At 48.8% G+C, this 24,081-nt stretch overlaps 10 protein-coding genes across 12 annotated transcripts; 6 read left to right on the forward strand and 4 right to left on the reverse strand.

The window, feature by feature from the left end:
• Window positions 1–82: 82 nt before the first annotated feature.
• TERG_07695 (uncharacterized protein) lies at window positions 83–2,374 on the forward strand (the record flags this gene model as incomplete). The annotated part of the gene is made up of 4 exons (XM_003232029.1): window positions 83–813; window positions 876–1,450; window positions 1,520–1,922; window positions 1,990–2,374. 4 exons carry the CDS (start codon window positions 83–85, stop codon window positions 2,372–2,374), a joined length of 2,094 nt encoding a protein of 697 aa, XP_003232077.1.
• TERG_07696 (uncharacterized protein) lies at window positions 2,168–4,388 on the reverse strand. Of its 2 annotated transcripts, none has more exons than XM_047750458.1 (2): window positions 3,828–4,388; window positions 2,168–3,753 (listed from the first exon to the last, which is right to left on the reverse strand). In XM_047750458.1, exons 1-2 carry the CDS (start codon window positions 4,096–4,098, stop codon window positions 3,128–3,130), a joined length of 897 nt encoding a protein of 298 aa, XP_047607336.1. In that variant the 5' UTR covers window positions 4,099–4,388; the 3' UTR covers window positions 2,168–3,127. The 2 variants fall into 2 exon arrangements, with proteins under 2 accessions (XP_047607336.1, XP_003232078.1); XM_003232030.2 differs by having other exon boundaries at window positions 2,385–3,756.
• A 170-nt stretch (window positions 4,389–4,558) lies between these two features.
• On the forward strand, window positions 4,559–7,667 carry TERG_07698 (uncharacterized protein; the record flags this gene model as incomplete). The annotated part of the gene is made up of 1 exon (XM_003232032.2): window positions 4,559–7,667. The coding sequence occupies exon 1, from the start codon at window positions 6,126–6,128 to the stop codon at window positions 7,665–7,667; it is 1,542 nt and encodes a 513-aa protein (XP_003232080.1). The 5' UTR covers window positions 4,559–6,125.
• A 177-nt stretch (window positions 7,668–7,844) lies between these two features.
• TERG_07699 (uncharacterized protein) lies at window positions 7,845–9,190 on the reverse strand (the record flags this gene model as incomplete). The annotated part of the gene is made up of 6 exons (XM_047748819.1): window positions 7,845–7,958; window positions 8,090–8,174; window positions 8,249–8,487; window positions 8,551–8,613; window positions 8,693–8,858; window positions 8,934–9,190. The coding sequence occupies 6 exons, from the start codon at window positions 9,188–9,190 to the stop codon at window positions 7,845–7,847; spliced, it is 924 nt and encodes a 307-aa protein (XP_047604808.1).
• Window positions 9,191–10,005: 815 nt separating this feature from the next.
• TERG_07700 (uncharacterized protein) lies at window positions 10,006–11,308 on the forward strand (the record flags this gene model as incomplete). The annotated part of the gene is made up of 5 exons (XM_003232034.1): window positions 10,006–10,072; window positions 10,134–10,140; window positions 10,196–10,319; window positions 10,384–10,920; window positions 11,012–11,308. 5 exons carry the CDS (start codon window positions 10,006–10,008, stop codon window positions 11,306–11,308), a joined length of 1,032 nt encoding a protein of 343 aa, XP_003232082.1.
• A 1,856-nt stretch (window positions 11,309–13,164) lies between these two features.
• On the reverse strand, window positions 13,165–14,369 carry TERG_12581 (uncharacterized protein). The gene is made up of 2 exons (XM_047751524.1): window positions 14,164–14,369; window positions 13,165–14,105 (listed from the first exon to the last, which is right to left on the reverse strand). The coding sequence occupies exon 2, from the start codon at window positions 13,804–13,806 to the stop codon at window positions 13,411–13,413; it is 396 nt and encodes a 131-aa protein (XP_047607337.1). The 5' UTR covers window positions 13,807–14,105; window positions 14,164–14,369; the 3' UTR covers window positions 13,165–13,410.
• A 357-nt stretch (window positions 14,370–14,726) lies between these two features.
• On the forward strand, window positions 14,727–18,729 carry TERG_07703 (uncharacterized protein). 2 transcript variants are annotated; one of them, XM_003232037.2, is made up of 6 exons: window positions 14,727–15,627; window positions 15,705–16,618; window positions 16,688–16,747; window positions 16,816–18,139; window positions 18,198–18,452; window positions 18,530–18,729. In XM_003232037.2, the coding sequence occupies exons 1-6, from the start codon at window positions 14,985–14,987 to the stop codon at window positions 18,640–18,642; spliced, it is 3,309 nt and encodes a 1,102-aa protein (XP_003232085.1). In that variant the 5' UTR covers window positions 14,727–14,984; the 3' UTR covers window positions 18,643–18,729. The 2 variants fall into 2 exon arrangements, with proteins under 2 accessions (XP_003232085.1, XP_047607338.1); XM_047750459.1 differs by having other exon boundaries at window positions 18,198–18,729.
• Window positions 18,730–20,508: 1,779 nt separating this feature from the next.
• Window positions 20,509–21,036, forward strand: TERG_07704 (uncharacterized protein; the record flags this gene model as incomplete). The annotated part of the gene is made up of 1 exon (XM_003232038.2): window positions 20,509–21,036. The coding sequence occupies one exon, from the start codon at window positions 20,509–20,511 to the stop codon at window positions 21,034–21,036; it is 528 nt and encodes a 175-aa protein (XP_003232086.2).
• A 618-nt stretch (window positions 21,037–21,654) lies between these two features.
• On the forward strand, window positions 21,655–21,966 carry TERG_07705 (uncharacterized protein; the record flags this gene model as incomplete). Its single annotated transcript, XM_003232039.2, has 1 exon — window positions 21,655–21,966. The coding sequence occupies one exon, from the start codon at window positions 21,655–21,657 to the stop codon at window positions 21,964–21,966; it is 312 nt and encodes a 103-aa protein (XP_003232087.2).
• A 681-nt stretch (window positions 21,967–22,647) lies between these two features.
• On the reverse strand, window positions 22,648–23,556 carry TERG_07706 (uncharacterized protein; the record flags this gene model as incomplete). The annotated part of the gene is made up of 2 exons (XM_003232040.2): window positions 22,648–23,219; window positions 23,293–23,556. 2 exons carry the CDS (start codon window positions 23,554–23,556, stop codon window positions 23,004–23,006), a joined length of 480 nt encoding a protein of 159 aa, XP_003232088.1. The 3' UTR covers window positions 22,648–23,003.
• Window positions 23,557–24,081: the final 525 nt, after the last annotated feature.

Genomic DNA, 24,081 nt, shown 5'->3' on the forward strand with positions numbered 1-24,081 from the left:
CATTGTTCCCGCCACCTCGGAGACCCTGAAGACTGCATGCAAATACTTCTGCCAGGCTGCTGGTGTCATCGAGCATATAAGGATGGATATACTACCAGACCTACGAACATCACCCCCAGAAGACATGGACGAGATGACGTTAAGAAGTTTGGAAGAGTTGCTACTTGCGCAAAGTCAGGAATGCTTTTGGCAAAAAGCGGTGAAAGATGGTTTGAAAGACGTCTCAATTGCACGGTTAGCCGCGAAGGTCTCTGATTACTACATCAATGCTGGCGGTTATGCAGTGAAATCCAACAGCATAAGCACTGACTGGATACATCATATGACTGCCAAACACCACCACTTTGCCGCAGCTGCGCAATACAGGCAATCACTTGACTGTTTAGAGAAGAGAAAGTATGGCGAGGAAGTTGCGCGATTGAGAGACAGTCTTTTATGTGCCAACGAGGCGTTGAAGGAAAAGCGGTGGATCAATAAGGTGGTTCTCAGTGACCTTAATGGGTTGAAATCCAGAGTCAGTGAAGACTTGAAAAGGGCTGAAAAAGACAATGACATGATATACCTGGATCATGTTCCTCCCAAGTCGGAGCTGAAACTCCTGGACAGGGCTAATATGGTTGCCGCGAAAGCTCCACCTGAAGTGATAAACGGGCTGTCCATGATTGGAGAGGGTGCTCCTCTGGGTCGTGCCCTATTCGCGAAACTGGTACCTTACGCTGTGCATGTTGCGGCTAGTATATATGCTGACCGCAGAGACCGCCGAGTCAATGAGACCATTGGCGAGCTGGAATCCATGACAACAAAGCTTCGAGAGTAAGATATTCTGACTATTGCGCTGAAATTTTCATGTTGCTGAATCTAACATTCAAAAATAGTCTCCTACAATCGTTGAACCTCCCTGGGTCTCTCCAGGCACTCGAAAAGCCCCTGGGTCTGCCACCTAGCCTAGTATCTCATGCAGAAGAAATTCGGCAGCAAGATGGGCTGAACCGCATTTTAACATCATTGGACGACACTTCCAAGTTGAAAGCAACTGACAAAGCTACTTTTACCGAAGCAGTAGACCTTTTGAACGCAGAGAAGGAAGAGGACCAAAGGGCGAGACTCAAGTATGGTACTGATCGGTGGACCCGAGAGCCATCTGAGAAAGCAGCTCCAAATCTATATGCGCAGACCAGTGAGATAGAGGGTTACCTCTCATCCGCCAATACCAGCGATAACTTCATCCAGAGCAAGCTGAATGAACATGGTCGAGTGCTGCAGGTTCTGGCTGGGACAAATCGAGACTTGGAGGCCTTTGTACCCAGCAGCCGAAGGCCTGTGCTGTCACCTCAGGTGGGACGTGAAATAAGCCGACTACGAAGTGCACTGAATGAAGTTACCCGACTTGAAAATCGACGTAGACGCTTGATTGAAGATTTGCGAGAGAGCTCCCAGGCGGACAACATCAGTAAGTAGCCCAGCACCCTAAGCATCCACCTAATATGACTCATGTATTTCTAACAAATGGCACCTCTAGATTCTGCACTTCTCGAAGAAACAGCACGCCTAGAGCGTGAATTCCCTATGCAGAAGATTCAGCCAAGCCAGTTCGAAGGCTTGTTCGAGAAACATCTTCGCCGCTATGATAGTGATCGAAACATGCTTGCTGAGGAGCAGAGGAAACAGGACGAACTTGGCGAGCAGCTCCGAGAAGCCAACAAGGTGTTCACGGCCGCACGTAGGGGCGACTCTTCGACTAAAGAGAGAGAGAAGGCGCTACAAGATCTAGAGATTGGTTACTTGAAGTATAAGGAGATCGTATCAAACATTGACACAGGGAGGAAGTTTTACAATGACCTAGCAAGGATCGTGGGCCGGTTTAGAGAGGACTGCAAGAAATTCGTAAACCAGCGAAGACTAGAAGCCAGCCGAATGGAAACGTAAGTCTCTAGCCCCCCTGATACATTATATTAGGACAGTATCCTTTTTACCTAACCTATTACGTAGGGATATTGCCAACACCACGGCCATGGCAGCCCTGAACATTGCAGCCCATTCACCAACGTCACAACAAATGCCTGCTCAGAACCAGCATCAGCAGTCCTTTACGAACCCTGTAGAGCCACTGACAGCCCCCCAGCCGACCAGGGCAAACGTCATGCCTCCACCCGCAACCATGCCGCCTGTGGGCGGCGGGATTTGGTCACCCGAAGTAGGCATCAAGTTTGCTCCGGCGCCCGCACCAAATGCACATGTCGCTCCGTATCCGGAGTCAAGGACTGTCGTGGAGCCCTCGGCGTCCAGTTCGAGTAATGCGACTGGCACAGGGACGACGGCAGGTACAGCGAAGCCAGGACACTGGGATCCAACCAGAGGATTGAGGTTTTCGTAGTGACGCTTACGCCGGGATCTGGTTCATGTAGGTGGGTAGGCGACTGGTATATATACTTGGGAGACATTATTCCTGCATTTGAGTATAGGTACATACGATGAGCGAGATTTAAAGCATTTATTTGAAAGATATAGAATTCATAGACCTGTATGGCTTGGCTTACGCACGAAAGAAAGAAACTGAGTAACACGAGCTGGAATTGTGTCTCCTACTTATTCTTGCTGGGCTATATAGCACTGTAAATGGAGGATCTGGACCGTTTCACGGTCACACAAGAAAAGAAACACACATCAGCTTTATCTAGGAAAATCGTCAACATTATCATCACCGGCCATCCATACGTAGCCCTGCTCCGTTTTCGGCCACCAACAACCAAGATATAAGCCAAGAAGGGTAGGGGACAGTGTATTCCCCACGACATGCCCTTTGGAAGGCATCCTTGTAGACTGGGTGCCGCTGAACTGTATGCAGCAGTTAATGGTTCATAGGTCGCTTTTGGTTCAACCACCGAGCAGTCGGTGAGGCAGGGAGATGGAGCCCACCAACAGGATATAAAAAAGACAAAAAGGAAAGGCAATATCAAGATTACAGATGAGAATTGATAAGTGGGAGAAACAGAAAGATAGATAAATAGCAATAAAAGGGAGAACTTGGTAACGGTGGCCCGATGATGGAGTGCGGGGAGGGGGCGGGTAAGTAAGAGAGGAGCGCAACCGTCGTATTCCTAAATAGAACCATCCCATCACATAAGATTCAAGGGGAAGACTTGAGTTCTAAGCTAGGACTTGCCGTCGAGGCCTGTTTTTGGTTCTGATGCTGTCCGGTGGCCTCTTGGTACTTATCGAACATGCCAGATAGATCCCCCTCACTGATGGCAGATCCGTTCTTTTCGACGATGAGGTTCCTGAGCCATCGGTTCTCCATCTCTAGCTGGCTGACGCGGGACTCGAGAGCCGAGTTCTTGCTCGTCACATCCTTTACAGTCTTTTCCAAGTTCTTCTCACGTTCCTTTTTCTTGATGCGGAAACGGGCACTGGCAGCGGTGTTGCGCCGGCGTTTGTCTTCTTCTTGGGCTAGACGGTCCGCCTCTGAAGTAGTGGTGGCATCAGACTTCCTTTTGGCCGGAACACTGGCCGGCTGTGATTGAGTTACTACTGGCTGTTGTGGTGCTTGTAGCTGTGGTTGTGACTGGAGGTGTTGGTGCTGCGGTTGCGGTTGCGGCTGTTGGTGTTGTTGTTGCTGTTGCTGTTGATAGATAGGAGTAGACTGAGGGAGAGATGTGTTGGCAGGGAGAGGCTGAGTTGATGGATAGGTAGTTGACTGGACTGGGACCGTCGGCTGCTGGGGCTGGAAATAAGGGAAATTGGAGATGTTGAAATCTGCTTTGACCGGATACATGTCGAGTAAGCATGAGCCAGAGGACAACCATATATCTATTACATAAAACACTCACCATTCAGAATCCCCACGTAGTTCATATCCTGCCGTCCGTTCGCAGGGCTCACGGTCCCCGAAGAGACAAGCTGCTGTTCGTCTATGCCGCCGACATTTCCAGCCGGGTCAAAATCGAGGAACTCTGCGTTCGTGAACAGAGCGAGTTCGGCGTCGACATCGAACCCCAGATCGTCTGGCTGTGCTGTCTGCTCGAAGGGCGAGGGCAGGGTGTTCAGCTCATTGAGATACTGCGAGAAGTTGGGCGCACGACGCCCGTTGAATTCGGCCATGGCGCTGCTGTCCTGGCTAGTATTGCTCTCGATGCAGGCTCTACCCTGGGACTCCCAGCCGCGATAGGCGGTGCTGTTGAGTCAAGCGCTTCCGGTGCCTGTCCGGGTCAGCGTCGGGCGGTCGCAGCCCGTGCCAGCAGGTCGATTCGGGGATCTGTCGTCTAACGATCGAGGACGCACACGCACGCTTCTCTATGCTGCTGACGGTTCGTCGTCTGGTGGGTTGGTTGTCGATGGGTTGTTGCTGGCTGGCCGGCTCAGGAAAAAGAGGAAACGAAACGCAAAAACGCTTGCGGCAAATGCCAGAACCTGTTGGCGACGTCCGTCTCCGGCTTCCAAGGCGGGCGGGGACGAGGATGACAAATCCGCTTCGTTGGTCACCCACGCGCGATTTACTTACATAAGCATCCTCGGCTGTGTTTTCCGCGTTCTCCCGCTGTGTCCGGGTTCCTCCGTTCGGACGAACAGCCGGCTTGGCATTGTGAGACTGTAGAGCGAGCGTAGATTGGTGTTTGATAGACGTTGAAAGACGTAGGCCAGACATAGAGTAGAGACATAGGGTAGGATAGCTATGCTATATTCTATGTAGGGATCTGTTTTACAGAGACAGTGGGTTATGACCGCGCATGCACCAGTAGAAATCCCGGCAGAGAGCCATCTAAGCTGCCTTCCAAGAGCCTTCAAAAGGCCAATGATCGGATATCAACTTCCATTACCAGTCCTCTCCCTCTCCCTACTCATTCTCCGCTGGCTATTTACTCATCTCTAGCAGTGAAACCTGCCGTTTTAGATTGCCATCAATAGCACTTACCGTAGAAGTCTCCGTGTTTTGCTTGCACCTTCCGTAGAGGCATGAAAACGACAACGTAGAAGGGTATAAAGATGCTGCCAGCGTCTATCTTCCTCCTCCTCGTTCTCTTCTTCTTCTTCTTCTTCTTCTTCTTCCCATCTTCATCATTATCCCCTCTCTTCCCTTCGCACTGGAGATAGGCGACCTCAGAACTAGCCACCAACACGCAAACGCCATGTACCCGAAAGCAGAGGCATCGGCCGTTGTTCTGGCTTTTTGATATCATCACTGGCCGTATTCCCTCAGCCCACTGGTCTCCAACCTGTGTTCTGACACTGATCAGATGTCTAGAAGAATCTCACCGTCAGAACTGGCCTAGCCGCCCTGGCCTGCGGGAGAGGGGAGGGAAAGCGGACTCACCAGGTAAGGACCTCGTCAAGAACACGTCTTGTTTATGATGATGAGCAAGGTATGAGTTGAGGCCTCTGGCCGATGAGACTTGATACTACATCTGAATATTCATCGCGTGCACCTTTTCCGGGCCGGGTTTTTTCTCGTTTTCCACTCCGCACCTTACGCAGCGCCTCGTCGCTGATAAAGGAAAAACGCATAGGTCAACCGATGACATCATAGCAGCCTCATGACGACATTCCAGTTCAGTGTTTTGGGGGGTATTATTGCGCCTCTCAGAGGTATTCAGGAGTTGGCCACTTAAATAGATAGAAATACAGATCCATTGATTGAACAAATGCTCACTATGTTTTACTGCCATCGCTTCAGTTATTCTCTGTGGGCGCGACTTTTTGAAGCCATTATTATTATTTTATTGCTCTCTATGTATCAAGAAGCCAACACGTGATTACAGTGTAATACAACTAGTAACGACTTTCTCCAATAGCAGGGATTGCTACCCGTAATGTCGGTAACATACCAGCTTTAGCTGCTGAATAAGCACTGTTATGATTAGAATGGGCAGTATTCAGCTTAGTCACATGTAAATATCACGTGATAAAGATATTCTCTGAATCTTTTAGCTTATGTAATCAATGACAACATAAAATTGTTATGATTGCTGATAAGAAAAAGTAAACAAAAGCCGGAGGCTCGACAGCTTCCATCGCAACTGTGAGACAGCACAAACTTCCCTCCGGCCTTCCTCAATATCCGCTCGCTTGGTCGAACGAAACCCCAGCATTCTGGATATGCGCCCCTAACCACTAGCCAGGATACCCAAACCATGGCTAGAAAATCCTCCATCCTCGCACCTACGTCCGCAAGTTTACCAGATACCTTTCGCATACCCTCTTCCACAAATCAGCTGGTAAAGACGTTAAGCAAGCTATCACGGGCATCTCTTATATCACTAGCTCTCCAATGGCTAGAAAAGAAAAATTTGGCCAGTTGCAGCCCCTACCTACTTTCTGATGAGTCAAAGTCACAAGAGCACGACGATGATACGAGCCCCTATTCACCAGCTCAAAGCGTGGAAGACCTGAAGATAATATATAATGATTTCCAAGGTCAAAAGGGTGGGAAGAGAGAAGTGATCGATCGGATTCTAGAAGGGGATTGGCGCCATGGTTTAACGCTTCGGCAGCTTGCGATGGCAGATGTGCGACATATCGAAGAGCATCCATCCAGCCACCGGTGGACAGCGTTCCGAATAGATGCAAGCAGCGCATCAGCATTATCACTACCTAGCGACTCTAGGGACAATGAAGATTATACGACAGCTCTTCCGCGCTTCCAGGCTTCCAGCTTTGTTAAAGCTATGCAGCGTGAAATATCACCGCTCGTTAAAGCACATTACCACATCCACCGATTCCATTCACTCCCCTTAACGCTCGTTCGAATACTAACCATCGACTCCCCCTACCAATTCCCACGCCAATCTCCTCATACATTTATTGATAGTTCGAGATTAATCTATCTGGCCTTCCCGGACAGCACACCTTTTATCTATTCCTCACTTGTTTTAACTTCAAGCTCGAAAAGGGATGGGAATAATAATACGTACTCTACCGACACCCGGACATTACGGCGCATAATCAATGACGCAGTCCCGAAAGCTCTCTCACGGCCCCAACAGCGGTACTCACTTACCTCCACATCCCTGGCAGCAAAGAGCCTACATACCTTGCTTACCCTCCGGGGACCCTGGAGAACAACTGGTGCTAATGGCGCCTTTTCCGTGTTTGCAGATGCAGTTGTTGAGACGGGGCCCCTGGAGCCCAGGATAAGCAACACTGCATTTTTTAAGAATGGAAACGCCCGAACTACAAATAATAATACAAATAAGTCATCATTGGATGATAAGGAAAACCTAAGCCATTCTCCCACAAAGAGGCAGAAGCGGCCAGTTAACGAGCCAAGAGCTGATTGTCAATCTTTGAAGAAACGAAAAAAAGTCATAATATCCCGGTTCGGTACTTCTGGGGACCCAAATCGTGCCTTGTCATCTTTCGACTTAATGCCTCAGCCATTTCCCGATCAAACTACTCTGTCAACTGCTACTGACCAATCCCTACCGCAAATAACTCCAAATCCAGCTCTGGATCGCCTCGAGATACAACTTCAAGACCCTCCAACACTAGAGCCTGGCCCATCTCCTCATCAAACAGTGGTCTCACTCACATTTGCGGGCTCAGATGTCGTAGCAGGCCTACGACAGCTGGCAGAATTGGGTGTGATTGACCCTAACCGAATGCCATCATGGATGGCAGGTGAAGAGGGCGTTAGTAGCGCTGTAATTAGAGGAGGTGTAATAGTGACATCATAATTTACTCGCTAGGACGTGATAGGGACGTTACCAAGTGCTGTTATTTCTTTAGTTGTATATATCTGTGCCCTCAGCACATTATAGTACGAATGGAAAATCGGACTTTAATTATATATATTAAACCTGAAGGATCGAATAGTAGGGTATGATGATCCAACGCGCTTCCCAAGGCACGGATTATACTTTGATAGCCAACACCAGGTCGGGCACAAGTACATAAGAGAAGCGCATTATGCCAGAGCTAGCGATACCGCCGTCGGTAGCCCAAGGGCTGATGATATGTAGAACAATCTGCGGTTAAAATTAGTTAGTTTACGAGGAATATATGCAGCTTCAAACATAAGCGCCGTGCCAGGGAAGGAAATGGTATACAAAGATGTGTTCATACCCCGTAGGCAGCTCAACCCCAGGCTCGCACCAACATTCAGGTACCCTTCACTATTGACCTGGCCTGTTTCTAGCAAGTTTTCCAAAGCAGAAACATCATTTGCTTCCCAAGGAGTTCGACTAAAATAAAACAGTTAGAACGACTATAACTACAAGATACAACGTAGTAGAGATATGTATGGACAGCATCATACCAGTAAACGCATCGGATCTCCTTTCCCCTCTGACTGGAAACCCATTGCTGAAAACAAGCCTGGTGAACATTATTCCCACAAGCTGCTTTGCACCACACTATAGACTCGTTTTCAGCTTCAAGCGGCATGAAGCAAATCGGACAGTCCCCGTCAATTTCTTTGCGGACCCCCTTAGTGTTGCCTGTAGAAGCGGCCTCCGCAGGATTTTGCGGCGCATTCTCGAAAATCTCGCGCAACTCCTAGTGGATGAACTCGATAAGTATTTGTTTTGCCTTCATGTTCGATGTAAAGAATTTTCATACCGATGATAGAAACGCGAGCTGGTAGCGGAGATGTTCATGGGCTCGGAGGACATGATATAGGACCTGGGACGACATTTAGGATGTTTCCTTAGGAGAGAGATTTGATGATGTGATGATTCTCTTTGAGTATTAGGAGCCCTACATATACTACATGTTTGCATTGGTTGCCTTTTTTTGCATCGGGACAGGTGCAGGACGGCTCTTTCCCGATGACAACTTGGTATATGTTGCCGGTTGAGCCGGCAATGTCAATATATTCCTCTGGGACTTCTTCGGTTCCTCCTCTTGTCCGCCTGAGGACAAATAACCTATTCAATACGTTAGCATGCTGCCGGTTATACAATAGGGAGCTTGGTCTGGGTAATAATCTTATGGCTATTAACCTTTGGGTTCTTGCTCTGTCTAACTTGACCAAGTAGGTCTGCGGTGGTTTGGACCTAAATGCACGCAGTCTACGCTCTTCGTCCTTTTGACGAGGCGCCTTTCTCTGTTTCTGTGTTGACTTTGATGTAGCTTGAGATGCTGCTTCGCCAGTGCCTTCAATAACATCTGCACCCCTTGGCACAGTCTGGATTCTTCGAGCCCGTCGAGCAGGGCCAGGCTGATCGCTGGCTATATCCGGTTGTCTCTTCCTTTTCATGACGCTGGCTAAGAGCGTAGTGGTATCTAACAGTAACAAATCATCGTAGGTGCTAAGGAAAGAACGAATTGTGGAGGCTGGTGTTCCCTCGTCTCCTTAATTTTAAAAGGAAAGCCAGGTACAGCTAGAAGATGTTGGAAGACCGCTTATAAAGGAAAGACTTCCTCAACGAGATTTGATACTTGATGGTGGATAGTATGCCCTATATCTCGGTATTGAATTCTAGGTAGAGGTAGGTTACGTAGGCAGTCACCTATAGCACGTTGGATCATAGTTGATCCGGTCTAGGCAGCACCCGACCTGACTGAGATGAGCTCTTCTCGGGACAGCGATCAATTGTTGGTGAGAAAGGAAGTCAACGATACCAACACCGCGTCCTCAGTTATGCTTCCTATCTGTCTAGTGTCCTTAAGTCCGGGCACAAAGCATAACCAATAACGGCCGACAGAAGTTTGACTACACTATGAAAAGCATCTCTTTGCAAGGACACGCCAACCTGAAGGTTGAGCGTCTAACAAGATAAGAAACCCTAGTTATCTATATAATCTTGCGCTGCTTCGTTGGTGTCCATAGCTTGAATTGGAGTCTCTCAGCAGACATCACGACCTCTACTCCAAGTTATCATCGAAAAATGCTTCGATATTCTTTCTATCTTCTCTTTTCTTGTGTTATTCGAGCTTAATTGGAGATTCCGCGCGCTAGACTGAATCCGGAATAGGATCTTATCTTATCGGCCGCCATCTTGGAAGCCAAAAGAGACATCAAAAGAACATCTTGAAAGCTCGAGGTTGATGACCGAGCAGTAGCCACCACCCATGTCGCGGCCACGAGCCGTCTCCGGCGCTGATGCGCATAAGGAGCCTCACTCCATCTCATTGAAAGGTAACTAAGCCTGCCCGTTCTCCTCTATTGGCACGACTATCTAGGTTGACAGCTGTTCTAGTCTTACGGTGAGTGCGAAGCCACAGGTTGACAGGACTCAGCAACTGACGCTTTGAACCTCAGGCTTTCGCGGCCTTCTCTCTCGCTACAGCACCCTATACCAGTATCTGACGCACAATTCTCGAGAATCACATCTCTCAGCTACCCTTCAGCTACCTCAGATTCACAATTCATACTCAGCCCGAATGTGGGTGTTGGAGACCCTCCCTAAAATGTTCATGAAACTGATCCCGGATGCTTGTCATAAATAGCTCACCTTACCACCATCGTTTGGATCTGCATATGTTGGTGAGACGTTTGCGTGCTCGCTATCTGCCAACAATGAAGCTCTTGGCGGGAACTCGCGGGTCGTGACCTCCGTCAGAATACAGGCAGATATGCAAACGCCCTCTCAGACGATCCCACTGGAGCTCCTCCCAGCAGATGAAGAGCCTAAAAAGTCGACCGGTACATCCACTACTGCCTCTGTACAGAAGATAATCCACTTTGACCTTAAGGAGGAGGGCAACCATGTGTTGGCAGTGAGCGTGAATTACACTGAAACGACGATGGCCGCCAACAAAGATGCACCAGGCGGGTTTCAGGCTTCGGGGGGTAGGGCGCGTACATTCAGGAAACTTTATCAATTTGTTGCCCAGCCGTGCCTAAGTGTAAGGACCAAGGCTACCGAGCTAGCTCCGCGGGAAATAGAGGACCGTTCAGCTGGACCATTTGGAAAGACGCGATTACTTCGTTTTGCGTTGGAAGCACAGCTTGAAAATGTTGGAGACGGAATGATTGTTCTAGGGGTAAGAGCTTTAGTTGCACAAACGTGCATGCTTCCTCTAATTACTCTATACTTTACAGATATGAAGAGGGCAAGAGTTAACCAATAGATAGGTCCCAACGCTTAATTCTAAGCCTCCATTTAAGTCGACGTCGTTAAATTGGGATTTCTATGAGAAGGATGGAGACCAAAAGAAAATAGCTCCAACCCTGGCACCAAGAGATGTGGTACAAATTGCATTTCTGGTTGAGCAGGAAGAAGGGGAACAGGAAGGTCTTGAAGCGACGCAGAAAGACATCAGTCGAGACGGTCGCACAGCTCTAGGTCAGCTGTCTATACAATGGCGAAGCGCGATGGGAGAGAAGGGTTACCTGACGACAGGAAATTTGATGACAAAACGGAGAGCATAGGTAAATGCTTACACACTCCCCCTCCTGTTCCCTGGTAATAATAACCCGCCCCTGGTCGTTATGTGCTTGCATGCAAAAGGGGTCCCGTTACATGGGTAGATTGCTTGCATCGGGCTGACTGCCCTCTTCGATTTATTTTTTTGGGGGGACGGATGAACCCAGCAACCGTGCATCAGGGTTCGTACCTGAGCGCTTATCGATGGAATAGAAGGAATGTCCGTTCCTACGTGGCATTCCAGCACATCTCAACCAGGGGAAGCGAACCAAGTCCGCTAGACAAATGGTGTCAACCGTGGTATCATCGTAGGCTCGAGGGAAGGTGGCTGAGTCGCATACTTGATACTTGGTGGTGCCTGTGTCTTCCCCCCTATCTTACGAATCACCCGATAACGAATTTGATGAGATAGCTAGATAGTTAATTTCAGCGGGTTGAAACTCGCCTCCACTTACCCCGTAATGGACATTGGTGCTGCCGCTCTGGAAATGGAGGGGACCTTTTGCGGAGAGGATCCGTATCTTAACACAGCTCATGCCGATACGTGGATGGAGAAAGTCATTACTTAGCTACTTTAGCTCGATCTTAGCTTGCTGGGGAAAAATATCGAGATGCGAGACATGGATTCTCTGGTCGATCATCTCTTAGCAAGCCACCCGCACCCGAGCCGATTTACTTAGCTGAAGCCTCGGCAAACAATCACGTACAAGTAAGGAATTAGTGGTTCAGCAAGGAATATCGCCATTGAACGAGCAATCCCGCTCCCCATATTCTGGAAGACGGAATCTCCAAGCGTCCTGGGGCGGGCGGTTAATCAATCTCAGGCGAGAAAGCGACCTCCCTGTTCCCAGCCCTTGGCGAGCCATGACCGAAGTTTCAAACTAGAGAGCTTCCCTCCTGTTTTATGTGAATATTGGCTTGCATCTAGCCTTTTCCCTGCATAGTATTGAAGTTAAGCTCGGCGAGTAAAGAAAAAGTTAAAGGAGAGGACGGGGTGTCACAAGGGCTTAGCAATTTGTTTCGATGTTTATCCATGACTTAGCAGGAAGGATAAATAGGAAGAATGTCGGAGATCGAGCTCGGAATGCGACGCACGCGTCAGGCAGCAAGGAGCAGCCCTGTACTCCGTAGCTGGGTTGAAGCTGGCGGCGAAGAAAATGTAAGACATTCAACGCCCGTCCAACGCATTTACATGTGTCCTCATGCCCTGTTTGAAGCGATATTCAAGGAACACAACATGCATATGGTGACGCAGACAGGGGCAGGAGAAGCAGTTGGGATGCTTCTCATCTTTCTGTCTCTCCTCTATCTTAGATATTCATGCGCAGAAAATCACGGCGCTTATTCGGCCGTTTTTTTATGGTAGCCGGCAGCTGGACCTCTGGATAGCTAAAGCTGTTAGCTGTTGGACCGTTCGGGATGCTGAAATTTGGCCACACCCAAGCTTTAGCCTCTGCGGGTGGCGAGAGTTTGAAAGGGCCGAAAGGAGTCGAGAATCCAGCAAACGAAGCACCGTTTGGCATGCGGCAGATGTTCCAGGCTATCGCGTGTGGTCTGGTTCAGCACGCAGGCTCCCTGGTACGCTGTCTCTCCTCTGTCCAACGCAGCAGGGAAAAGCCCTATTCACAACCAAACTGGACTCGAGTAACAAACTGGAACCGTTGATCCCGCAAGATTATCATTCTCTGCAGCTCGCCATTAATAAGATAAAAATTAAAGAGAGAAGTATCAAAGAAAGCCCGAAAAAAGGGGTGGAATCCGGATGCAGACCGAAGAACGGACCATGTGGATTTTGGAAGGGGAATTTCCGAGTGGGAGCAATCGCCTGAGCGAAAAAGCAAGCGCCGGCATCCATGGACGGAATCCGGAGCATATCTGAGGTAAAACAAAAAGAGAGCTTCTTGATGATCATTTGATGAAAAGGAGAGAGTTGAACGTACACGTTAGTCTGTTCGGAAAAACGCCAATGAGCCTTTCTCTGGAGATATGAGTGGCTCTTGATCTTCTCGACCCAAAAAAAAAGTTATCTACCGCTCCCCTTTGCGGTGGACATGAACTTTGGGCCTGTCTGCTGCTGCTGGAGCAGTTCGTGGAACCGTGAAGCCAATCAGTGCCCTTGCCGGCCTGGGGGAAGGCGTCGTATTCTTTGCTGCTGACTGGTTGTAATAATCCTCGATCCCTGTAGATCGACCGTATATCCCCTGAACGCTCTCCACTTGAGGGGTGGGTGCAGGATGAGTTCTTTATCGTCACCTTCGTCCCTCTCAGCTTTGTCCCCCCGCGCGTCTCTCTCTGTCTCTGTCTGTCTGTCTGTCTCTCCCGAAGCAGCAGAAGACGGGCCGGCTGTCTCGAAAAGCGATGGCTGGTAGTCCCAGAGGCCTCGCAATCCCAGTTGAATATTAAGGGGCCCAAGGGAAAATCTCCCGCCGTTTTGGGTCTGTCGATGCGAGGCCGATGGGTTTAAACAAACAGGAACATGCGGCTTTGGAAACAGGCAGGCCATGTCATAGGTCGCCCGAGCAGCCAGTTAACGACTCCGTAGCAATAGTTATGACGCCGCCGCCTTGTGGATAGACATCGAGTTTTGGTCCCGTCCCAGCGATTATAACGCCCGTCCTCCACCATCACCAACCACCCAGCATCCAGGCAGAGGGTCTCATAGTAACCCCGGTATGTAGCTTATGCGCATCATCGCGGTGCTCTCCACATCCTCGGCCGTCGATGGAGATTTCATCCGCTCAGAAAATGGGTGGCCTGTGACTGTCTGGCAGCGCCCCGGGTCTTTCACTTCTGCTGCTGCCGCTGCTCGAGTCAGCCCCGTAGACACGCTGAGGGAGAAGGCAGGGCGATATCTTGATACCTCGATGTATATATGTATATATATATATAGCAGACACTATTAGTTTTAGCACGCCGGTAGGGAAGATCTCCCTGTCCATAATCCGCGGTCCTATCGATCCCGCTCGTTGCTTGTCGATTTGCCCGAGATCTGCCAGGCAGATTCTTCTTCTTCTTCTTCTTCCTCTTCGTCAGCTTCATCTTCGTCAGCTTCATCTTTCTCGTCTGCCTGTCAAACGGCTAGTTCGTGCATGCTGGATGCCGGGTTTCAAGTAGACTGTCGTTGTTTACCCGCCCTGCCTTATTAGCCCCAGCTAGCTAAGCCTTCCGCCTCCCGTCCTCCTCCCCCTTCTCCCTCTTTCGCTGCCAGAGCGTCCTCGCCGGTCGAACGGGACAGTCGTAAACAGCTTCATCGGATCGTCTGCGGTCGCCTGCTTCTACTGCGGCTGGCTGTCTCTGTCTCTGTCTCTGCCTCTGCCTCGATCGCCCTGCTCGGTTCGGTTCGTCTTCGCCCGCCAGTCCTGCTCGCAGGCACGAAAAAGCTCTGCCTCGTCGCCTTCGCAGCTCCAAGAGCCCGCTCGCCAGCCAGCCCTGGGCCTGCTCTCTGGCCAGATAGTTACTCTCGGACAGCTGCCTCTCGTCGGTCGACCAGAAGGATACCAGGAGCCTGCCGCCCCGATCGCTACTCATGCGCCAGGGAGCGTTGTCCTGACAGCGACTCCCGGATCTTGCCTCCCAGGGCCGCCATCTACACACTCAGCTCACACCACATACACACACATATATACATACATCTATACGTACTTACTTCCAGCCCCCAGGAGCCCTTGAAACCCTCCCGCGATGGCTCCCGCGCTCACAGTCGACACGCCCTCCTCTGCTCCATTGGCCGAGTTCTTCTGGATAGCCGGCGTCGACGGCTCAGAGATCCTGGACATATACTCGAAGCTCGGGGAGGAGTACAAAGCGTCCCGGTCGCCCGCGCCGCCGGTCACAGATACCATCGAGGAGGACGCAGACGCAGAGGTCGAGGAAGGGAGCCTGTCGACAGGCACCTCGCCGGCCGTCTCGAACAGAAACTCCGTCCAGTTCCCCAAGACGGGCGACGAGGCGCGGCTCTCCTTCCGATCCTCGACCTTTGAGCCGGCCTCCTCGAACGCTGCAGAGCCCCATAGCAACAGGAGCAGTCTGACCATCAAAGCTGCTTCCAGCACGAACGGAGCCAGCACAGGAAGCTCGTTTCTCAGCGAGGCCGACTTTGACGACGCCCTTCGCAAGTTCGCCTCCGAGCGAGACTCCTTCTTGACGGACCTGACCCTCAGTGCCGGGGCCGTGGTGCCAAACAGACCAAAACCTCGACCAAGGACACAGAAGATCGTCGCCGAGGATGTCAATTCGTTGAAGTCCAGCATTGGGACCGTCCGAAGGCACATGTCCTTTAGAGACATGAGCAGCATGAAAAGACAGCCTTCCATTGCACGACAATGTTCGTCTCCCTCATCGTCTCCCTTTTTTTTTTCTCTCTCTCTCTCTATTACGTATAACTAACATGGTTGCTTCTAGCTTCGGTTCGAACGTCAAGACGTCTAAGCAACTACAATTCAGTCATTCCAGTACCCCAACCGCTCGAGATGCCTGCCAACATGCACCCACTGAAACGGAAATTTGAACCAGTCCTTCTCGACAGATACCCGCCCAAGGGTGCCCCCAACGAAAACCAACGAAGAGGGAAGTTTCCAGACTACATCCCCATGTTCGCCTTCCCCAACGACATAAACATCGTCTCTTCTGACCAGCGGCCTCGGTCAACCTGGCATGGCTTTGCAATGACCGGTGGTGATGGGTCTAAGCTCCACGGGGTCTGTGTGACCGTGTGGATTCCCTTGAACCATAATGCCGCAGATGAGCTGGAGAAGAGATGCGAGGAATGGAGGAGAGATAACATGACTAATGAGGAGAGAGAACTCGCCGCCAGCCTAGGCGAACGGCTCGGCCTTGAACGTGCTAAGCTTTCTCGGCTGCTCGCTCAGCTCCCTACTGTCCCCTCTGGGTCTACTTCCCGAGAGAACCTTGAGGATGAAATAAGCGCGGTTGAGGAGAAGATTGGATTGATGGCTGACCTTTTGCGCCCCGTTCGCCACGGTGCTGCCTCCAAGATCGATGGGTTAACCGACGGAGATACCGGGTTTTGGATACCTCGGGCTTACGGAATTCTTGGAAAAGACGCCTCCATGATAACGTTTTGGAAAGAGTGGCTCAAAGCCGTCACAGTGCCCATGATGGACGGCGCTATCTTGAGGGTTCCTCCAACTTCTCCCAGGGTAGGCAGATGGCAGCCCCTCGAGAGATACGTGGTAAACCTGTGTATGGAGGCCTTCAGCCCCATATCTTCCAAAACACAGGTGGAAATCTCAATCCGCGAGTTGCGGCTCTTTGCTAGAAAGGAGGCTCTCAACGAACTCCCCGGATCTCGAAATGTCAGTCAAAGAATAAATTTGTTTTTGACTATTTTACGAAATTGCATGCTAACTGACCCTCGTTAATAGACTGATCTATACCCCCTATTCCGCGCTCTCTCAGTCTCAAATATTATCATATTATTCGAGGTATGTTCCCTTTTTTTACATCTTCCTCACGTTCTATAACAGTTGGAAATAGTTAACAATCCCTTTAGTATGCTCTCGCCGAATCGAGAATAATATTCCTATCATCCTACATCTCTATGTTAAATCTCGCAAGTAAAGCACTGATAGAACTCCTATTCCCTTTCCAGTGGACTGGCGTTTTTATACCCATTCTTCCGGCTCGGCTTATCCAAGCTATCGAAGCACCATGCCCTTATATCGTCGGCATCGAAAGACGATATGAAAATATCGAATTTCCCGCAGACGACTTTGTTCTCGTTGATCTCGACCAGGATCTCATTGAAAGCACATCTCGTCCCACCCCTCTCCCTCGCCATCAACGCAGAAAACTCCAATCCTTGCTGCAAGCTGCTGCTCCTCTTCACCACCGCTATGGTGTCAGTGCCGGGCCGCCTGCATACGCCATGGAGACCTTCCCGTATGATTGTGTGCCCGCAGAGATCCCATCAATATATTCCCCAAAAGCGCCATCTACAAACTTACCGAAATTCGTTGCTTTAAACTCTGCATCTTTTGGACAGCAATCATCCGTTAACCCTGCTCCTATCTACAATACCTTCTTGTGCTCTAAAGGCGATGCTTCCCTCTCAAGAGGCAATGAGCGGCCCTCTACCAGCTCCACCTCAAAGAACAGTAACCCGTCCTCACCCAGAACCGCCTCGCCAACTTCTATTAATTTCCCCCACCCATCCACTCCAATCTCTCGGAACGATTCCGGGTTTGCATTGCAGGCATCCCTTCGTGAAAAGCGATCAGGCCACTTTGACCAGGCTTCCCGCAGGAGTTCGTCACTAGCTATCGATCGACGACAGATACCCAGGAGGCCCAGCGTTCCTTTCCTCGGTCATTCCTCAAATCTCTCGGTAACTACATTAAATACGGATGCGGGAACTTCCGTATATGCACCGTCGATATATGCACAATCCACAATCGCTGCCTCAACAATAATGCCTCAACATTTCCAACCTATACGGAGTCCGGCTGGATCCACCATGATAGAAGGTCATTGTTTGCAATTATTGCGGCCTGTGGATGAAAGATCGACATGTGACATTTGTGATGAAAGAGCAGACGAGGCAACCTATAGGTGCACCGGTTGCACAACCATTGTACACCACCGCTGTGCTGGACAAATCTGTCTGGTGTGCCCTGTTGCATTCCATCCAGATCAGATCCGTGCTGCCTTCGTACGATGCTTTGCAAGCTTACTATATACCTACAAGAAATTCCTCCGGCCTGCCACTGGAGACAAGAAGAAGAATGGGCTGACTTACGATTTCCAAATGGAAGCTTTCCTCAAGAGTTTACCACACGAACATGCAGCGTACATGACAGTCCTGCAGCAAACTCAAGGTATGTATTAACGCAAACCTGGGAGATAATTTGGGCGTTTTTACTAACTTAGTCGCAGGCTTCAACGAATTTATCAGCGAACGGGAACGCGCGAAGCAAAAGTCAAAGGACCCGCGAATTATCCTGTTCGATGAAATTGTGCTATCTAAGCGCAACCGTGGTCGCTCGACTTTCTTCTCCGGACGAATGACAACTGATTTCCTTAGCGATACTTCCAATCATCTCTGGCGATCAGCAAGTGCCTCCTCCTTTTCACCAACCACACGGAAAGAGATACCAACCTCCTTGGATTGGAAGTCTGTCGTCACTCGAGGTTAGTATATCCCCACCATGTCATCAATATATTACCTTTCTCCAGATTTTGAGGAGCATTACTTACTCCAGTCTCAGTGCCCGCAAAATTGGACCCGAATTTTATGAAAGAGCCACGAATGATTCAAGGTGCTCCCCGAATCTCTTCAACTGTTAATAATTCAAGACGAAAGCCCGTTGGCAGTAATTAAAATACTCATGCCTTTAACCCCACAGCGCAAAATTCCCCAACTCCCCTCCTCCCCTTTCTCTTTCTTTCTTCCCACGTTTTTATTCTGAGGCCTTCCCACCCAAATCAGTGAGCATCATTTATTCAGCAATTTTTTTTTTCTTTTTAATTCCCACTTTAAATGATATCAATGGCGACATGTCCCAAAAAAGAGCAAGCGCATACCCATTCTTAACAATACCCGTCATAGACTTTTTCTCTGCCCTGTGCGTTACATCTAACGAAAATCAAAAAGGACAAAAAAGGACATATTCTGCCAGCTCATTCGTTCTCCGTCGCATTTCCTCTTATCTCAAAACTCGCTACGTTCCCCGTCTTTGGATTTTATTAATTCACTCCTCTTATTGCCTACATGACAGACATCATTTTATGGAGCTTTTGGCGTCCTAAAACGGTGTCTATAATATTCCCTTTTGTCTTCGCTTTGGTTCTTTTTGTCTAAATATTTTTCGATCTATCACTACATATTTCTGCATTTCCAATGAACCAATAGGAACTAATTTCAGTATTCGCGGGTGGCTGGGGCTTGTATTGGAACGGGGGAACGGACGGAGACATCTTCACCTACTGTCTATAATAATTATAATCCTAATTACTTTCATGAATTAACCCGACTCTGAATGGCGTTGCTCCTGTCTGTTTAGGCTTAGTTTCCGAGGGATTTACTGGTGTTTGGCTTAATGGCAAACATATATAAGCGCCTGTATAACACGTAGCAAAGCCGTGCCCCAGCCACGTTTCTCAAGCACTTCCTCAGCTATCAGCTTCCATCTATAGGTTTCAATCTCGATTATCGCGTCTTTCACAGGTTGGTCTTGGCAATTTAAGCATTATATGGACTATTCCACATTAGGTTTAGTTTCCGAATACGATGCCAAGCCATGATGAGCTTAAAGTCTATTCATGTTCCTCCTTTTTCTTCCCTTTTTCCTTCCAGCCAGCAACTTACAGGATACCTAGCTGTTTGGCTGTTGTTAGACTTGGACCAGGCTCGAGTTCGGAAATGACTCTTTCAGGTTTCAGGATTGCGTCCTCGGGACGCGTGTGCATTGTGACTCTCTCTGCCTTCGGATACACCATACAGCCGCAGTTGGCCATGGCATTCCAGGCGGCAACAGACTACTACGAGTCTTGTAGTAGTTATTATATATACTGTGTTAGATCTGACCTTCTACCTACATTATTACTTTTCAGGAACGCTAAGGCACTACCTCGCATTTCATCTGTCCCAGCATATCCTTTTCCCGGGGCTCTTTCATCATGGCCGATGAGGAGTTTCATGACTTCTACAAGTACACCCCTTCAAAGGCTGCTGCTATCACCTTCATTGCGTTGTTTTTGATATCCTTCGTTATCCATTTATTTCAAATTATCAGAGGCCGTGTAAAGTTTTTTATTCCTCTGTTCATTGGTGGCATATGTTAGTATTCCAATCCATACTTGTTCGAGGACACGGATTCGGGATGTGCTGACCGACTTGGTTTCTTCCTCTTACAGTCGAGATAGTTGGATTTGGAGGCCGAATTATTTCCAGCACTGAGGCACCTTTATTCACGGACACGCCATACATCATTCAGAACCTCTTCCTCCTTCTAGCCCCTGCATTATTTGCTGCTTCAATCTATATGCAGCTGGGTCGACTTATCATCATACTAGAAGCGGAAGATCATTCCATTGTTCGACGTTCTTGGATGAGCAAGATTTTTGTTACGGGTGATATATTATCCTTTGTCGTTCAGGGACTCGGTGAGGGCGATATCGTAACGAGGCGTTATACATATATGTGTGATATGTACAAACTGACGTTTTCTATGCAGGCGGTGGAATTATGGCAAGCGGCAAGCCCTCAAACCTCTCGCTCGGCGAAAAGATCGTCGTAGTTGGGCTGACAATTCAGATACTGTTTTTCGGCTTATTCATCGTTGTTTCTGTCATTATTCACCTTCGAATGAGCACCCATCCGACAACAGCCTCGTTATCACTTCATTTCTCGTGGCGAAAATATCTGTACAGTCTTTATGTTGTCTCCACCCTTGTCATGATACGCTCTATCTTTAGAGTTGCCGAATTTGCTCAGGGAACAAATGGGACATTACTGAGGCATGAATATTATCTATACATGTTTGACGCCACGCTAATGCTTATTCTCATGGTGACCTTGAATGTCATCCATCCGGGCGTGATTTCAACTCTTGTACGAGGCAGGGTAGCACTGAAGGGGTCGGACAACTTGGAAATGCAGTCAGAAGGAAAGAGATCGAACGAACAACGGGGGTATGAGCCGATGAACTTGCGCCCGAGCTTCACCGAATCCATCTATGCAAGACATGCCATCGCAACCAGAGGCCTTGCATGATGAGAATGCTACATTTTAGTGGTTCTCTCATATACTAGGTGGCCCCGCCTTCATTGCTGGTCTATCTCCAACGCACCCCACACTCATGTTTTGATGGTTATTTCACACAGCCTCTCTCTCAGCACCAGAGTTCTCCCTAAGTAGCCCCCTTCTCTGCTTTCAATATCAAATTGCTCTTAAATGCCATCAGTTGCCCACATCTCATGCAACTAGAAAACTCTTCACGTTTACTCTGTCACCTGCCAAGGAATTCAGCCAAGGATCCGCCCGGAGCCTTGTCCATAGTTGAGCTGCGGCTCCACTTCTTGGGTGGAAGCGCCCCGTTCCGCTCCACTCCAGTCTCTGCATTTTCTGTCCGCACCAGCATGTGGCTTAGTTAGCGGAGTTCATACTCGGTGTTTATAACCGACTCCATCAATAATCTACTGGGATATCAATACATGTAGCAGACAGGGCTGTGCTCAGAATAAAAGGCATCTATGCCAGCCTCCATCTACCCAGCAGTATATACAAATAGCTCGGTTTCTGGAGCGGACGTCTCAGGTTTCACACAGGCTAAATACCATACATGCTATGAATAACTGTGCTAAGACTGACCTAGGAGGTTCTCTAGATAAAATGGCTACGACACCCAAAGCAGAAAGACTCAAGGCACAGGAAGGCCGAAATCTTTCCGCTGATGTCGACGGCAATCTCCCTTCATACACACAGAGTCCCTCGAAAGACGACCAGCTTCCCCCAGAAACGCTTCTCCTTGCCGGCGGCGCCATACATAGCACATCTAGGCCAGCCTCTTGCTCTACTCCTCTATACAAACTCTCCATTGATATTAGCTTTTTACGCAAGAACAACACGAAAGTTGAGCTGTCTCGCTGCGAGAATCGTATCCACAACCGCGATACCACGGGCTCTCCAGTAGTGAGCGCCTGAGAAAGGCATATATATCTTCAACTTAACTCGGCCACCAACCACTACTACACCATCGTTGGAATACCATCTCGAGCCTGCCTCCCATGGAAGTCTAGGTCATATTGGCTTGAAAAAATATCATCACATTCTCTCTTCAGGATATCAAGCTTGGAAGGCAGCAATAGCCCATCCTGGCGCTGACCTTGAAGCTAAAGATATTGTTTTTACTGCGAAAACACAGGGTAAAGGACGGCTCGAATGGCGTGTGGCTGGAGATGGGGCTCACCTTTTGGCGTATGACACGATTGACGATGGTATTTCTCGCTTGAACATAATTAAAAGCATGCCTCAGAATCAACGGGATGCCCTAGTTGGGGTCTGGTGTTTGCGGATTTGGAGAGAAATTGCTAATTCCAACATAGAGCCAGTAAGCTGGGACGGAGGTATGTAAAATGCATTCCTTGACCCTCCAATAATACTCATACCTTGCGTTCGCTGATTGAGCATAACCCTAGTCAAGCGTATTCTTCAAACGCGTACCAACGAGTTTCCTTATGGAACCGGTTGGGGTTTGTGACAATACAAATCATATTCTATCCAGTTTCTGTGTCAATCTATCTAAGTCGTTCCACTATGTTTATCCGTGGAAGCGGTGGATTTGGCGGCTCAAACAAGTCTACAGCTTCCCGCTAGTATATTGTACTAGCCACTTGCTCATATACGAGCGCTATGGATTGATTATTAGGTAGTTAATGTTAACTCAATAAGTCCTTTAAATGGTTTTCACTTGATTTTTTTGTTGATGGGACTGATTACTTTTCTTCGAAAGTTGTTTATTGCCACTTGGCTGCTAAAATGCGTCTAATAGACTGTGATATGAGAGAAACTAACAACAGTGAAGGTAAAATGATTTAGAATGGCTAGGTTTAAACGAGGTGTAAAATCATAGGGTTCTCTAGAGGGAGACATGTGAACGAAAGGACCAGTTAGGGAATTGCCAAATATATGACATTTAGAAAGAAAGGAGTGAAGTCTTTGACAATTGGAAAAAGTTTGAATCAATAAGCCTGTGGTGGAATGCTACTTTCGGAGTTTATCGACAAGCCAAGGCTGTGTCTGAACTCCTCGATTTGAGCAGGGGTAATGGCATCGTAGAACAGGCAGTCCGAACCGCATGGAAGTGCATAGGGCCCCTGAGTGCCATCGCCAGCCATGACATTGGCAAGGTTCATGCAGGTGAGAGGGAGGCCTTTGACCTCAAGGTCTAATGATGTCTTTTAGTTCTCCATCAGATGGAAAAAAGGAAGGGCCGGGGGAATGGGTGGGCCAGGTGATGTGTATAATTACGGTTCTGGTAGTTCGTATTAATATCAATTGTGCGGCCCTTGATATCGTTACGACAACGTTCATATTCGAATTGTGGGACGCCGGCGGGAGTGCGGCTGCATCAAAGGTAGCGGCAGCTCGAGGACCCTGAATAGCGGTACCAAGGGCTCTACCAATCCCAATAAGGCCGGCAGCAATGATGGTAAAAACTGGGAAAGCAGCCTGCGTTGGCTGAGGGGCCACGGCAAGAAGGGCAAGAGTAGCGAGAGCAGAAGCAGCCTTCATTTTGAAAATTCAAGAAAAATTGTTGCAGGAGTGGTAGTGCAGAAGATTAAAAACGGTGGTTTGGTATATTTGAGGTATCTTCCTTCTGGATCGCTGACTTGGGGTGAAGAATGGTCTCAAAACAAAGGGGAATACCATCACCCTTTTATAGACAGACTCCTGGTATCGTACGTGCATTCTGGATGACTCGTACTTGCTTCACATCTCAGTATCCATCGGTGAACCCAGTGAAGGGTGGACAATTATCATAGCATATACCAACACATTGTAGAAAACATCCATTGGACAACCAGGGTGTATTATAACAGTTATGAAATCTAATGGACGAGAGATGTTGCTTATCGGCCTCCGGAAAAAACACGTTATATGGAACTCTCCACAGCAGGGAGGATTCACTAATTCTTTAGTTATTGGATATGCTAGGCAGAACTGTGCAGCGGAAGCGACGGTCGTAAGAAGCTGAGCCGAGATTGTTATATGTCTTGGTTAGTTAGTCAAGTAGCCAGGCCCATCACCCTCAGCTGG

The sequence above is a fragment of the Trichophyton rubrum genome (assembly GCF_000151425.1).
Source record: "Trichophyton rubrum CBS 118892 genomic scaffold supercont2.10, whole genome shotgun sequence".
In the NCBI taxonomy this organism is placed as follows: Eukaryota; Fungi; Ascomycota; class Eurotiomycetes; order Onygenales; family Arthrodermataceae; genus Trichophyton; species Trichophyton rubrum.